The following is a 15530-nucleotide window of genomic DNA, read 5'->3' on the forward strand; positions in this document are numbered from 1 at the left end:
CTTCCCTAGCCCCCTAACATCCCAGCCCCTGGTTTAAGCTGAGGGAGTGGGGCGGGGAGCGGTTTGGGGATGAGGGTCTTTCCCCCACCACAACTCAGAACAACTATAATAATAAAGTAATTAACTATAATGAACATGGTGGTGTTATTATTTTATTATTAATGTATTTTCCTTTTTTTCTATGAAACAACTATTAGGAATATATAAACGTGAAGGGTGCGGTTTTATATTCTTGCCTCAGGCACAAATCAGCTAATTACAGCACTGCTTCCCCCTCCCACGTTTTTGAATTGCTTTGGGTCACCAAGTCTCCCTGAATTGTTAAAATGGGTCCCCGTCTGGAAAAAGTTGGGAACCGCTGCCCTAACCTAAGGAAGGGGAGCACTTCAGTGGGTGCATCATATGATTGTTAATGCTTCTTCTAAGCAATAGCAGATGTAAGCACAGACCCCTTTGGTACAGTACTTTCATAGTGGCTGGTCCCTCCCTTCCTTCATTGCAGAACATCACTGTTTCCACTGCATTTCATGTACATGTAGCACACGGTGTGGGAGGCAGGGCAGGGGACAGGGCCAACCCAGTTCCATATAGCTTTGTGAGTGAAGAAATATAAATATCAATTTTTCATTTTGTGGGGACTGCATAGCCTTTGTCTCTTACAGCAGACATAAACTTAAATTTCTTCAGAGACTGTTCTCTTTGGAATTGTATGTTTGGTTTGTACAGAGAAAAGAATAATGCTTTTCATGTACTGCAGTAATAGTAGCATTTCTCTTCCATTGAGCTCAAAATTCTAAGGGTTGATAAAGCTCTCAATGTCTCAGGAGTAACACATAAAAGGTATTCCCCCTAAAAGTAAGTTTGTCTGAAAAGCCTTTCATCAAATGTGCATTTCAGAGGGAAATAAAATATCCCATTTGAAAGCTGCAGCATGGATATAAAATGTATTGTCTTTTTAGTACAACAGATCCTTTGTTTCAGATGCCTGAAATTGTAACATCAAAATAATCCAGTATAATTGGAAGCAAATGACTATTTCTTCTCATTTACAGGTAATTCTGAACTAGAAACTGCATCTGGTTTAGGAGAAGATTTAATAATGTTCTACACAAAATGTTGTTGTGCAGATATTAATATTTGGATAGAAGGCAAACAGTTTCAAGCTCACAGGTATTTAAGCAATGAATTTAGAAAGTAAACTCTTTCACTCGCAGTCCTTTATGTGTAAAATAGATTAATGCTACGTACCTGTAGTGCTCTATTTGTTTAATAAAATATTCTTAACATGGTGTCTTTATCCTGGCTTGTTCTGTGAGAATTACTGTAATGGCTTTGCTAGCTTCACCATAGAGACCAGGAATATTTTTGTACTAATTGAAATGCACTCTTGTGTTTTACAGATGTCATTCTTCTGATAACTTTTAGACTTGACAGAAAATATAATGTGCTTTTACTGCTATAGATTTGTTTTATTTTTTCCTAATATAAATTTAAAGTGGAATTCGGCTGCAATATATTAATTGAAGTAAAACCAATTGAAACTAAATACAGCACAGTATTCCAACTTAAAATGATAGACATATTTACAGGCTATCTAAATAAATAAATCTACAAGTCAACTGATACTTATTAAATCCTAATGAAATCAGCCCCAATAAACGGAAACCTCCGGGGATGGAAAGGAAAGGTTCTTGAAACCCTGATCAGTCCATTTCTATTTTTACACCCCTGGTTTCCTGTCCACAAGAAAACAGTGACCATTTCAGTAAAGCAAAGGTGAATGTTGTCTCCCTGTCTCCCAGTACTTACCGTCCCTTGCTCGCCCCGAAGTTCAGCACTCAGCTTAAGAACCATTTAGGACTACCAAGTTGCAGTTGGTAAAGCCAAGATGACCATTCTCTCCTGTTTTCAGTCAATGTATAATTTTTTGGCAGAAACTAACAAGCTGTAGCTACTTTTTTTCCAGGTGCAAACCTGGCTGTAATCTGGGGTCTTTTAGCCTGGTGAATCATTTGAGTTTCAGTGTAGCAACCATGTCTGCTTAAGCATAAGGGTCTTTTTTGGAAGGAGGCCTAAATCCACATTCAGTTTCCTGAAAGGGCCTCCGTGGGCAGTCACAATTTTTGTGGCTGTCAAAAGTGTGCTGCTTTTAGCCGCCCTGGGCCGTTATTGATGATTCATTTGAGTTTCAGTATTGCACCTGTGTCTACTTAGAGTCCACTGTCCCAGGAGGTGTAAGTCAATATCCAAGCCCAAAATAAAGCCCAGGCATGATGTTTCAGTGTAACACCCATGTCTGCTTAAACATACTTACCATGGCAGGGGGAAGAGGGGAATGAAATGTGGGAAGATGTCATCATATACCCACATCTACTTGTGGGGCCAGAATGCAACGGGGCTCAGGAAGCTGTGGGATAGGCTCCCACAGTACACTGCAGTAGCACTTGATTTAAGCTACATGTGAGAGGTAGCAGGAAGTCGATTTTCTGGGGAGCATGTGGGAAGATGAAGATGCTCAAAATCGAATTGATAAAACCCAGTGTTAAAGTTGATTTTATTAAAATTGATTTCTTATCTCATAGTGGTGACGCAGCCCTAGAAAGCCACAACCTTCATTCATATTCTTGATATTCCCCCATAGCAAGAGGCTGGTGGGAAATGTAGGTAGCATAAGAGACATGAAAACTAATGTCAGCTCTATGCTAAGGAGATCTGGCTCTTTATGGCCCCATTACGCAGCTAGAATGGCAGAGAAGAGTTGCTGGGATGCTATAGAAAATATGGCTCATGGACCCAGGCAACATTTATTCCGAAATACGTGACTGTAAAGCTATGTCTGCATTGCACACCACTGGCAGCAGCAGGTATGTAGGTGTAGCTATGTGCTGCAGGCTGTGTTCTCACTGCAATGTGCAGCTGTGTGAACTGTGAAAGTGTATCGCAGGGGGAAACTGGAGCTTTTCTCCATTGTATCCCTTGTTAGAGGCTCTGACTTACTGTGGGAGTTTTTAGCTGCAAAGGGGAAGGATTCTGGCCACTCCCTGTAGAAGAGAAACTCGCCCCCAGTTGAGAGCTGCCAGAGCTTCCCTGCTACTGGAACCTTTCCCTGCAGTGAAGAGAGAAACTCAGGTAGCAGAGCATTACACTGCCAATGACAGCAGTGCAGATGTGGGAAGCAAAGCTCGTACCCACCAGTTCAGGTTTCTTTATTCACCTACATAGTGCCTCATCATTTACATTGTTCTTTATACCCATGTTGGGAGGCTATCCCCTAAAAGTTGTTGAGATGGGAGCCCCAAGTTTGTTACAGATTATCTATTGTCCTAGCATGTCTGTGTAGAACACTGCAGGCCAAATGTTTCCTTCAGTTATTTAAGTCAGTCAGCTCATTGTGCTTCACTCTCCCTATTGGCCAGAGTTGAGGGGTTTTAAATAGAAAGCTCGGTATAACTGTCATGGGTTTTTACATTGTTGATGCATGGATTTTCTGAATTTTTTTCCAATGTACAAATAAAAAGAGTAAAGTGAACAAAGTGACTGAGTATTCATCTTTCTCATAGGTATTTGAAAACCCAATAATCAATTAGTATCTCTCTCATCTGGGTTGTCCCAAAGACAGGCATAAATCTAGATAATATTTTTCAGCTTTGAAATAGTTTTCCATTTTGCATGCATTTCACTAATATTTTACATTTATAATTGAGAGAGTTAGGATAGAAAAAAGTTGTGTTTTCTACTCTCTCTCTAAGGCTATGTCTAGACTGCAGGCTTCTGTTGACAGTTTTGTCGACAGAACATGTGTCCAGACTGCAGATCTCTCGGAAGAGATCTGCCAGTAGGGAGCATTCTGTCAACATCCTCGTACACCTCATTCCAGGAGGAAGAAGGGATGTCTAGACAGAGGGTGGATTTCCAACATTTGGCCCCCGTGAATGGGCCAAATGTCAGAAAAGCCTCTCCTGACAGAAATGTCAGCACAAAAGGTATGCAAATGCACTGCACAATTTGCGTATCTTTGCCAAAAACGGTCAGCAAATCTAGACACAGCCTCAGTGAGATTAGAGGAAACGGAAAAATATCCATTTAATGTAGCAAGTCTGATTTATTTTACTTCCTACCAATGACATGGGGATGTATTTCAGTTCAGGCTGTTATGTTCCCAGGAGCCGTGCATCTAGTTTAGCTAGTATCAGAAAATATTGCAGTGCATCTTATTAGCACCCAAGAAAATCAGTTTGTTTGTTTCAGTAGTACATAGAGATTTAAACAGTTGAAGGTGTATTCAGAAAGGTAACTTCGGGTGTATTTGCAGTGTAGATGAGCAAATACTTTCATTTATCATCTCAGATTATAAGAAGTTATGTCTTCAAACCGCAGGTAATTTCAAGGCCCAAGTCATACCCATGAGAGAATTCCTTATTTACTCAATCCCCATAATTTCAGTGGAGTATTTGTTTGGAGTAAAGAACTTGGGTCCCAAATACTGCAAGAGAACTGCTATTTGGTTTTAATCCCTAGTGACTTGTATGTTTAAGAATGACCAAATTACACTGCTATGTGCCTCAGATCATAGCAGCAGGAAACCAAGGGCAAGTTTAGTTTTTGTGTCAAATGCACCTGGAACCTATGAAAATATACATAGTAACACATACCGAGACAGACAAATATGGCATGTTTTGATAACATTATATATGCTATTTTTTACTGGGTAGCCATTTTAGTTAACATGCATTATGTAAATGTTCAGTATAGTACAAAACGCAGTTTAGCCTTGTAGCTGGTCTGTTCCTGCTCATTGCAGAAGTTTGTTTGGAGGGGAAATGACAAAAACGAAGATCATGTGATTTGCTTGCAGGAGAGTAAATGGAGAAGACTGCATGTTTAGAATTCACTTTTATGAATTCATGTTTAGAATCACTTTCCCATGCCCAGGACTGTTTTGTCTACGGCAGCATCCTTGATGGATTTGGGGGTAAACATATTTAATTCAGATTAACAGGATACCAAGAAAGCTTAATTTATTGCTGGCTGTCTTGGAATGGGAGAGAGATTCTAGACCGGACAGGTTGGAGAAAAAAGAAACTGTATGAGACACCAGTGTACAGACTGACAGGGGAATGAAAGGTGAATTGAATGCTGCTTCATTCTTTATGCCAAACAACGGGAGTGCTGTAATGTAATTTAAAATCAACAAATTATAATGTATAAAAGGAAATAACATTCTTATAGTATGTAACTTACTGGGTTTTCTGCAAAACGATGTAACCAAAGCAAAGTAACTTTCAGATTTGAAGCTTAATGTCAAACGATCAGAAATTAATATGAATGAGAAAATCATCTGCAATTATACTAGCTAAGATAAAATGTAGTCCTTGTGCTTCAGGGTGTACGCTAATTATGAGCTGGTGTCAGGAAGCAATTTCCTCTCCCTTATCTCTCGATCTTTCTGCCTCTCTGTGTCCGCTCAAATATCTAGTATAGCACAACTAATTATATTATGGGACATTTTATACCCTTCTCTTAAGTACTTGGCATTGCTGGAGATGGAATATTGAATTGGAGGACTGATTTGCTTTGTTTTATGAGGGGGAGAGGGAATAAAACAGAGTGTTTGATTTATTCTTATTATGCTTCCAAGCCTGGGAGGGCTGTTGTAGACTAAAAGGAAATAAAGTAGGGCTTTCGATTAATAACAGCTCATTCATGTGATTAACTAAAAACATAACTGTGACTAAAAATTGAGATTAATCACAGTTTTAATCATGTTGTTAAACATTGATATCTATCGCATATTTTGGATTTTTTAAATATTTTTCAGATATCGGTTTCCACTGTAGCACAGAATACAAAGTATACAGTGCTTACTTCATGTTATTTTTATTACAAATATGTACACTGTAAAATAGATAAACAAGACGTATTTTTCAATTGTCTTCATACTAGTGCTCGTAGTGCAATCTTTTATCATAAAAATGTAATTTACAAATGTAATTTTTTTGTAACATAACTGCACTCAAAAGAATGTAAAATTTTAGAGCCTACAAGTCTGCTCCATCCTACTTCTTGTTCAGCCAACCATGAAGACAGGGAAGCTTATTTTATTTCTAGGTGATAATGCTGTGTGCCTTGTATTTACAGTATATCTGGAAAGTGAGAACAGGTATTCTCATGGCACTTTTGTAGCTGACATTACAAGGTATTTATGTGCCAGATATGCTAAACATTAGTATGCCCCTTCATGGTTCATTCACCATACCAGCGGATGTGCTTCTATGCTGCTGATGCTCATTTTTAAAATATATTTGTGACTGAACTCATTGAGGGGAGAATTATATGCCTCCTCTTATGTTTTAGCCGCATTCTGCCATATATCTCATGTTATAGCGGTCTGGGATGAAGACCCATATTAAAACCACTTTCACTACAGATTTGACAAAATGCAAAAATACCAATGAGAGATTTCTAAAGATAGATCTAGCACTTGACTCAAGGTTTAAGAATCCTAAATACCTTCCAAGATCTTAGTGGGAGGAGGTAAGGAGCATGATTTCGGAAGTCTTAAAAGGGCAGTATTCTGATGCAGAAACCATAGAACCCAAAGCACCAAAAATTAAAATTCATCTTCTGCTGGTGGCTTCTGACTCAGATGGTGAAACTGAACATGTCAGTCTGCACTGCTTTGGGTCATTATCAAGCAGTTATCTGTATAGATGCATGTCCTCTGGAACAGTGGTTGAAGCATGAAGAGACATGAGTCATTAGTGCATCTGGCATGTAAATATCTTGTGACACTGACTGCAACAGTGCCATGCAAATGCCTCTCTTCACCTGTGGGTTTGAGCAATTGACTGACAAAGACTGAGTAGACTCGTGAGCTCTAAAGTTTTACATTGTTTTACTTTTGAATGCAGTTATTTTTGTACGTAATTCTACATTTGTAAGTTCAACTTTCATAATAAAGAGAACGCAATACAATACTTGTAGAATGTGAATTGAAAAACACTATTTTATAATGCAAATATTTGTAATCAAACATAAAATGAGCACTAGACATTTTGTATTGTGTTATAATTGAAATCTATATTTCAAAATATAAGAAATGTACAAATTATTTAAATTATATTTTATTTTTGCTTTAACAGTGGAATTAATCCAGCCCAGTGGAATTAATGACAGCCCTAAAATAAAGTGTAGCTCTTCTCATGTACTCATGTAGGAAGCCCATCCCACTTTATGTGAACACACTAATATACTAGAATTGTCTTAAACTTAACTTTTGCTGAGAGGTAGATAGTTAGTTGCTCTGGATTTACTGAAGCTTTAGCTATATCTTTCATAAACATTTCTTTGTTAAAATCTGTTTGCAGTGAGTATTGGCAAGAGGCCCATGACATAATTGTCTGAAGTATTGTCCTGTAAATAATCAAATTTAGTGTTATGCTGTAATGTCATACAAACCTGTGTCTTTCGAAAGATCTGTTCCACTTTCTCTTTCAGAGGAACAGGTAAGTCAAATGACAACTTGATGTCTTCAGTTTTATGTTAATACTAAAGGGGTACTAGAAACTAGGTTTAATTGAGAACATTTAGGCTGTGTCTACATGGGCCCAAATCTTCAAAATAGCCATATTTCGAAGATTACTAATGAGGCACTGAATTGAATATTCAGCGCCTCATTAGCATTAGGATGCTTCCGGCCACGGCACTTTGAAAGCGCACAGCTCGGCGCAGCTACACGGGGGTCCTTTTCGAAAAGATCCCCACCTTTCGAAATCCTCTTATTCCAATCAGTGAGCCATGTAGCCACGTGGAGCATGGCTATTTTGAAGATTTGTGCCCATGTAGACACACCCTTAAAGTGGTTATTAATTTTCCGCACTATTATAGGATCCCGAGATGAGGTGCCAAAGATACTGGGAGAAAAGAATATACAAGTGTACAGATACCTTGATGTGTAAGAGGGCAAAGATCTGAATCAATCTCATCTAAGTTTTTTCTTGTAATAAACATTTGTATCTAGTGAAATAATGTTTGCTTTTGTCCTCTCAGGGCCATTTTATGTGCCAGATCTAGTTACTTTGCTGCTATGCTGAGTGGAAGTTGGGCTGAAAGCTCCCAAGAGCACATCACTCTTCAAGGGTAAGCATAGTTTTTGCAAATCATATGGGAGCAAAGGTAGGTAATTTTAAAAACATTGCAAATATGCAGCAAGCATGCTGAATACAAAGCAATTCATTTTTATTTGCTGTGCTACTTTTTTTTTCTTCAACCTAATAAATATCTGGTGTGGTATAGAATACAGCAGTTTTAATGTTTCTCTTAAATTTATCAACTGGGGGGGAATTATCCTCTCCCATAATCCACATTTTAGTGTCCCACAGCCTGCATGAAGGTTTTTACGCTCCTGTTTAACCTCACTTATGCCACAAAAACGTGCACTATACAGCTGTGCTGTTCCATAAATTTTTATAGCTGTTTGCATGATAAAGCCCAATGCAAATTTAGGACATAAAAACAAATCAGCTATTCTGTTTGTAGGTCACTTTTAACCCATGGTTTTCCTAGTGTACGATGATTTGGGATCATTGTACGCTAGGAAATAGAAACATGTCTGGAAATATTTTGTCCACAATTCCTCAGAACAATATTGTGCTGGTGTAGAGAAAGTGAAACTCTTCTTGAGTCTTAGTACATAGTGTATGGCTAAATCAGAGACTTTTCTGTCAATTCTATTCTTTTTAACACCTTATAATTTTATATAATCTATATAGCTTTTTAGAGATGTCCATAAAATATTAGTAGCTGGTATCACATAATATGTAACATTGAATTACAAAGCTAATCTAATATAAATTAATCTATATATTAATGCTTTGTAAACTATTGGAAACTAATCTGGCATTCAGGTCATTCAGATCCACTTTTTTTTTTAACGAAGTGTCGTGTATGTTATAGAGTGTTACAACATGTATATACTTTGTCTTGTTATAAAATGGCTTAACCAAGCAATCCTTCACTGTTTTTATCTCATTCTATTTTCCTATTTCAATAACATCACTGTGATATCACAGAGGAGGTTTGTTCTGACTTATTTTATTGTTTAAAAAACTTGTAAAGCAGTTGTTATACATTTTTCAGTTGTGTACGCTACATGGTGAATTTTTAAATCATATGAAAAAAATATTATTTTTGTACCTTCCCCCAACCCTACTCCCAGTAACTGGTCTCCATCTTTCTGAATAACTAAGGCGTTTGTCTCTTTTTTCATAAAGACTTTCTACAAAATATTGTTTAAGCTCTTTACAAGCTCCAGGGATTAATAGCTAACTAGATCCACTATTGTACTTCTACTACCTTTTCAAATTCAGTTTTCTGCTTTGTGCAGCTTTTCATGCTGTCTTTTTGTAAACACTTATGAGTGAAGTGCATATGGCTTATTCTGAAATAATAAAAATGCTGCTTAAGATAACAGCTGTCAAGACAGCAGGGAAACCTTTTCTTGCTGGTTTTATGGCTATCTTGTGTGCTAATGTAGAGCAAGACAACTGTGTTGATTTTGTTTCTTAGCATGTTGCAACCAATTTTTTCCTTGTTTTTAGTCATCACTGTCTGTTGCTTCAACATGTTTAATGTTTTAAGAGGTGGCTTATTAACATGCATGAGTAGTTTCCATTTACACGAATGGGCATGGGACCTGGGTGTTTTGGGAATTAGACTTTGAGATTAGGATTAATATTCTGAAAATTGTGTTCACCAATATAAATCCTGCTACCATTAATGTTGATGGAAGAATTTCTTTTGTCTACAATGGTGGAAAATCAAGCCCGTAGAAACTTTCTGAATATTTTACGATCTGACTTCTTACTATCACAATGCAGGTGGTGATGCATTTTTTATGAAAAGTAAAGTTTAAATATACTTGCATGTTTAAGAAACCCATAAATCAAAATTCTTATTTTAAAGTTCTTTTAAACATACACAGTTAATATTAAAAATGTATTGTTTACTAGTGATATGTCTTTAAGATACCTTGCCTGCACATGGGTATTGGTATAATCTCAACCATTATAAATTCTAGTGGCAAGTAATTTTAGGATGGTTATAACTTTAATCACAAAGATTTAGTGTTGTGAAGCTTCAGTTGGATTGCTCATATTAGTGAAGTTACTCGCAAGCCAAAGTGTCAGAGATTAAACTTGAAAATTGCTTTCATTTTATAATAGGTGGTGGTTTCGTAGCTGTGTTAGTCCCAGGATAGTAGACAGAGATGATGGGTGAGGTTATATCTTTAATTGGACCTGAAAGAAGAGCTGTGTAACCTCAATAGCTTGTCTCTCTAACAAAGAAAAGATGGTCCAATAAAAGATATTATCTCGCCCACCTTGTCTCTTGAATTTCATTAGTTCATTTCTTTTCAGTATGTTTTCATAATATGACCAGATGACACACAAGCCTTCTGAGCTATTTTGATGTATAAAATGTCAGCAATAGATTTTCTTTTGAACATGTCTCTTGTTGTGATTTTCTTTTCTATTTTGCAGCATAAACCATGTAGAAATGAATGTCATATTGTATTTTATATATGGAGGAATCCTGGACTTTCCAGACAAAGCTGATGCTGGGTATATGTCAACTTTTATTATTTTTAATCACACTTCATGTCTATTTTGCCTTTTTTTTTGTATTCAGATTCAAAAAGAAAATGCATCATGTGGTATAAATAAAACAAAGGTGTCAAGTGTAATGATTATTTCACCTAAATATATTTTGAGGAAATTACAAAAATAATATAATTTTTAGATATATCTTTTTTACACAGCAGCTGCTAGCAAATGTGAACGAGAAGTCCTGGAGAAAATTATATAGGGGAGAAAATGTTTGAAAAACAAGTTGTAGCCTATTATGCTAAAATAATATGATACTTTGTGTTGTATGTTCTGCTTTGACTCTGCCTTTAGTGATATGGCCAAAGTGAAATGAATTTTTGTAACAAATATCGAGAATGAAGTATTTAAACCACTTTTTGAATTAGTGAGATAGCCCAGTGTTTGTAAAATAATAAGTCATTAGAAGCAGTTGAACAGCAACATGAAACACTTGCAGGCAATCTCTTTTTAAAATGTTTTGGTCTAAACTTTCTCCCCAGTGTATAGCTGCAGTACATCTATAGGTCTTGTGAATGGGATAGAACCCATCATTAAGGTACCAGGCTGTATTGGAGCTACTCCATGACCAGTAATTAAGACATTGCATCTCCTTCTTCCCCTCATCCACCACCACCACCACATCGAGCAAGGTTTTGGCATTTGCAAAATCATAGATGTACAGGATCCACTCCCAAAATTTTCCTCAGTGACTGCAATGATTGGAGCTATTTTCCATTGCTCAAGGTGTGCAAAAGTACATACGTTCTGCGTAGATTTACTGCATCATCTGCTCATTCCCAATTCTTTTCTGTAGAATTACATTAGATGTGTTATTCATTCGGGATTATATGCCTTTTAAATTGGATTCGAGCGGTTTCAGGAATATGGCGTTTGTTCACAAACTTAAATGTATGCATACTTTGCTAAGCATTACATTTACATTTGGATATTTCTAACATACAACATGACAGCAGTAGAATCGCATAGCAGTAAATAGGAGTTTTGAGATATTCACTGTCGTCTGTTTTATAGAAGCTTGAGCAGGCCAGTAGCTTGTCAATTGTCAGCTTATGTCAATAACATAATTTATGAATAGTGAAAGTCACTTGTTCAAAGTTTATTCCCCCAAGATGACATGGAATTGTATTTAAAATGTCCCCTACAAATCCTTTCCTAGAGTGGGCCATATCATAGAGGTATTAATTATTTTACAAAATTAGTAATTTTGTAGTTTGTTTACTGTGCTTCTCTGTTGTTTGGAAGTGGCTCTTATCACTGATGTATTTCTCAGATGCCAGACTACGTAACCCATAACGTCATATATTACCCTTGTAATGGGCAGCCATGAAATGTATAAATCACCCAACTAGAAAAGAGCACTTGCCCTTAAAACAGATGAGTACTGAAAGCCCTGTAAGAAATTCTGTATTAGTTGTGGGGGCTTTTTAGCTAGTTTTATTTCTGTTTGACAATTATATTTTGGAACATTCTAGATCAGTGGCTTTTAATTTTTTTTCAATTACAGACCTCTAAACATGTTGAATGGCAGTGCCCAGCCCCTTTGAAAAATCTTAGACATAGTTTGCAGACCTGCAACAGTCTGCAGACCACAGGTTGAAAACTACGGTTGTAGAGATGTACTGTGTTCTTATTCTTTACACAGTGGTGTATAGAAACTTCTGACTGAGAAGAAGAAAAGGGTTGGGAAGAGGTCATTTGGATTGTAAATTGTCTTGTAAGCAAAAATGTGAACTTCCAGGTTGATTATTCATTTTATATTCCTATCATTGCTGCTCTTACTTCAGTCGAATACTGAGCATTGCTGATATGTATGGGCTAGACGGGCTGAAAGAAGTAGCTATCTATATTCTCAAAAGAGACTACTGCAATTTTTTTCAAAAGGTATGTGTATGTCATTTAGCTTTCAAACTACTTTGTGAGCCAAAATACCTGGGGGGGACAAAATTGGATTCCTGTATTATAAGACGAATTGTTGAAATGTTTGATAACTCAGGGCTTGACTTCACTATGCCAGGGATCCACACTGCAGTGATAAATCCAGTGTCTGTTGATTTATCGAGTCTGCTTAGATGGGATAAATCTATCCCCAAGCGCTCTCTTGTCGACACCAGTATTCCAGGAGGATGAGAAAAGTAGCAGGAGTCGACAGGAGAGCAGCACCCACCAATCTTACTGCACATAAGGTGCCACAGTAAGTACATCAACTTCAGTACACTATGTGGATAGCTGAAGTCAGTAGATTAGATTGAGGGTGGAGGTTAGTGCAGACAAGGCCAAAGAATTACTCTTTTACAACAAAGGTGCTAGGCCCGGGTCATGCGATTCTAACACTCTCTGTAATTGCATCACATTAAATGAGATTACTAAGGAAAATAACGCCTGCAATGTCAAGTACCTATTTTTGAAAGAACAATGAATTAGGCACAGTTTATAAACCGTATCAGGAAAAATGCAGTATTCCACTATATCAGTTAAACATATGAAAGTCCTTAGAATTTTATTCTTTCATGTGTAGCTTTATAGTGTTGGGGGGTTGTATACAGACATGTTTTATACGGGTTGAACCTCTTTAGTACAACACTTTCTCATCCAGCAACATCTGTAATCTGGCCTGGTTTTAGGTAGCTAGATGACCACTTATAAGAGGTATGGCCAAGTTTCTGTGGTCCCATAAAGTTTGTGTACCACCACCAATCCAGGCTCTCAGTGTTATTTGCTGTTATATAGCTGTAATTTAACTCTAAATGTCTTCTAAGAGCCCAGTAAGCAGTGGAAATGTTGATAATGCTACTAGACAGTGTTGACCTCCCATGGTCCAGCAAATTCTCTTGTTTGACACTGATCAGATCCCAAGGGTGCCACACTAGAGAGGTTCAACCTGTAGTAGGTTTCATGGGAGCATATTTGTCAGGTATTTCCATTCAACTGAAAATTGAAAGTGGAAAATTGAACATGCACATTCATGTCAAGTCATATAAAGTTTGCAAATGATACCAAGCAGGGTGGGGTTGCAAGTGCTTTGGAGGATAGGATTATAATTCAAAATGATCTAGAAAAACTGGAGCAATGGTCTGCGGTAAATCGGATGAAACTCAATAAGGAAAAATGCAAAACACTTCACTTAGGATGGAACAATAAATTGCACACATACAAAATAGGAAACGACTACCTAGGAAGGAGTATAGCAGGAAGTGATCTATGGGCTATAGAGGACTACAAGCTAAATATGAACCAACAGTGTGATACTGTAGCAAAAAAAAAAAAAAGGAAAACCAAGCATCATTCTGAGATGTATTAACAGGAGTGTTGTAAACAAGACACAAGAAGTAATACTCCCACTCTAGTTTGCAATGGGAGCACTGTGTCCAGTTCTGGGTGCCACATTTCAGGAAAGATGTGGACAAATTGGGGAAGGTCCAGAGAAGAGCAACAAAAATGATTACAGATCTAGAAAACATGGCCTGTGAGGGAAAATTAAAAGAAGTGGACTTTGTTAGTCTGGAAAAAAGAAGAAGCTGAGAGGGGACTTAACAGCTTTTAAGTATCTAAAAGGTTGTTACAAGGGAGGGGGAGGGAGACTTTTTTTTTTCCTAACTCTCTGATGATAGCAGAAGAAGCAATGGGCTTAAATTGCATCAAGGAGTATGAACGGTAGAAAAATCTTCCTAACTCTCAGGGTGGTTAACCACTGGAATAAATTGCCTTGGGAGCCTGTAGAACCTTCATCATTAGAGATTTTTAAAAGCAGATCAGACTTACACTTGTCATGGATGGTCTAGATGGTACTTGATCCTGCCATGAGTTCAGGGGATTTCCACAAATATAAATATTGTGGTCATCGACAGTATTTCAGGCTAAACTGAGTACTTGTATATCTGCATGGTTTCTGTAAGTAAAAATGTATAGTAAATGTGATTATTTTGTCATAATTTTAGCCTATTCCTGGAAGGCAGCAACATGTGCTAGAATGCTTGGCTATTGCTCATTCAACAGCAGTTGAAAACCTTTATGTTGCTTGCATGAAGTAAGTGAAATTATAGCATATGCTGTCTATTTTCACTGTTCATTCCTTAAATTAATGTTTTTGAAACACTGAACATAATTTTGGGAGGAACCCAAAGTTCATATTTTAAAATATTTTCCATTTATGTTAGAGGTAAAGATACTATAATAGTTTTATAAAATTTCATCTGTATTCCTAATTTAGTGAAGCTTTTATTTTAACAGATGGGTAGGAAAACATTTTGTGAAATGTTGGTCAGAGAGGAGCTTTGCCAGTTTACCCGCTGAGCTTCAGAATAACTGTCTTACTATGATGATTCAGTCTTTGGTAAGTATGTACATAGTGAGTGCTTACACGTACATTAGTTTAAAATGGTGTTTCTTTAGCTTTTCAAAGGAATTTAAAAATCCATAAATACAAAACATCACTTATTGTACAGTATATTAATCAGTATAAAAGAACATTATGGAAATTAAGACATAAGAATAAATGTTGACATATAAATACAATCACATTGATGTTTCATGGAACACATGAAGATGCAAATCTTAAACCACTCCAGAGTATAGCAATTCCAGAGGTATTTATCAAATTATCAAATTCGATATTCTGACAGAATAGTACAATGTTATATATTCAGATAAAGAGAAGGACCAATCTGAAGTAATTGTCAATTTAATTGTTATACCAGACGCCAGTAGTGAAATTCAGGCCTGACCAAAGTAAGTGGGAGTTGTACCACTGACTTCATGGAGCTAGGACGGCTTCACCCCAAATTTTAAATTGGAGATTTGTGCACAGACTGCTTCTCCCCTGCCCCCCAAGGCTTCAGGTGAAAATACTTAACTGTGTGTGGTCAC

General features: G+C 37.0%; 1 protein-coding gene across 3 annotated transcripts in view; it reads left to right on the forward strand.

The window, feature by feature from the left end:
* BTBD8 (BTB domain containing 8) overlaps positions 1-15530 on the forward strand; it is a 70470-nt gene that overhangs the window by 33469 nt on the left and 21471 nt on the right. For 2 of the 3 annotated variants that reach the window (XM_075003214.1, XM_075003213.1), the window contains exons 4-9: positions 1053-1170; positions 8050-8139; positions 10542-10622; positions 12452-12548; positions 14603-14691; positions 14895-14997. In XM_075003214.1, coding sequence (XP_074859315.1) covers positions 1053-1170; positions 8050-8139; positions 10542-10622; positions 12452-12548; positions 14603-14691; positions 14895-14997 — 578 coding nt within the window. Of the gene's footprint in view, positions 1-1052; positions 1171-8049; positions 8140-9256; positions 9879-10541; positions 10623-12451; positions 12549-14602; positions 14692-14894; positions 14998-15530 lie in introns of those variants that run through there. The other variant, XM_075003215.1, reaches the window with a different exon arrangement.

Source organism: Carettochelys insculpta, chromosome 9 (genome assembly GCF_033958435.1).
Source record: "Carettochelys insculpta isolate YL-2023 chromosome 9, ASM3395843v1, whole genome shotgun sequence".
Taxonomy (NCBI): domain Eukaryota; kingdom Metazoa; phylum Chordata; order Testudines; family Carettochelyidae; genus Carettochelys; species Carettochelys insculpta.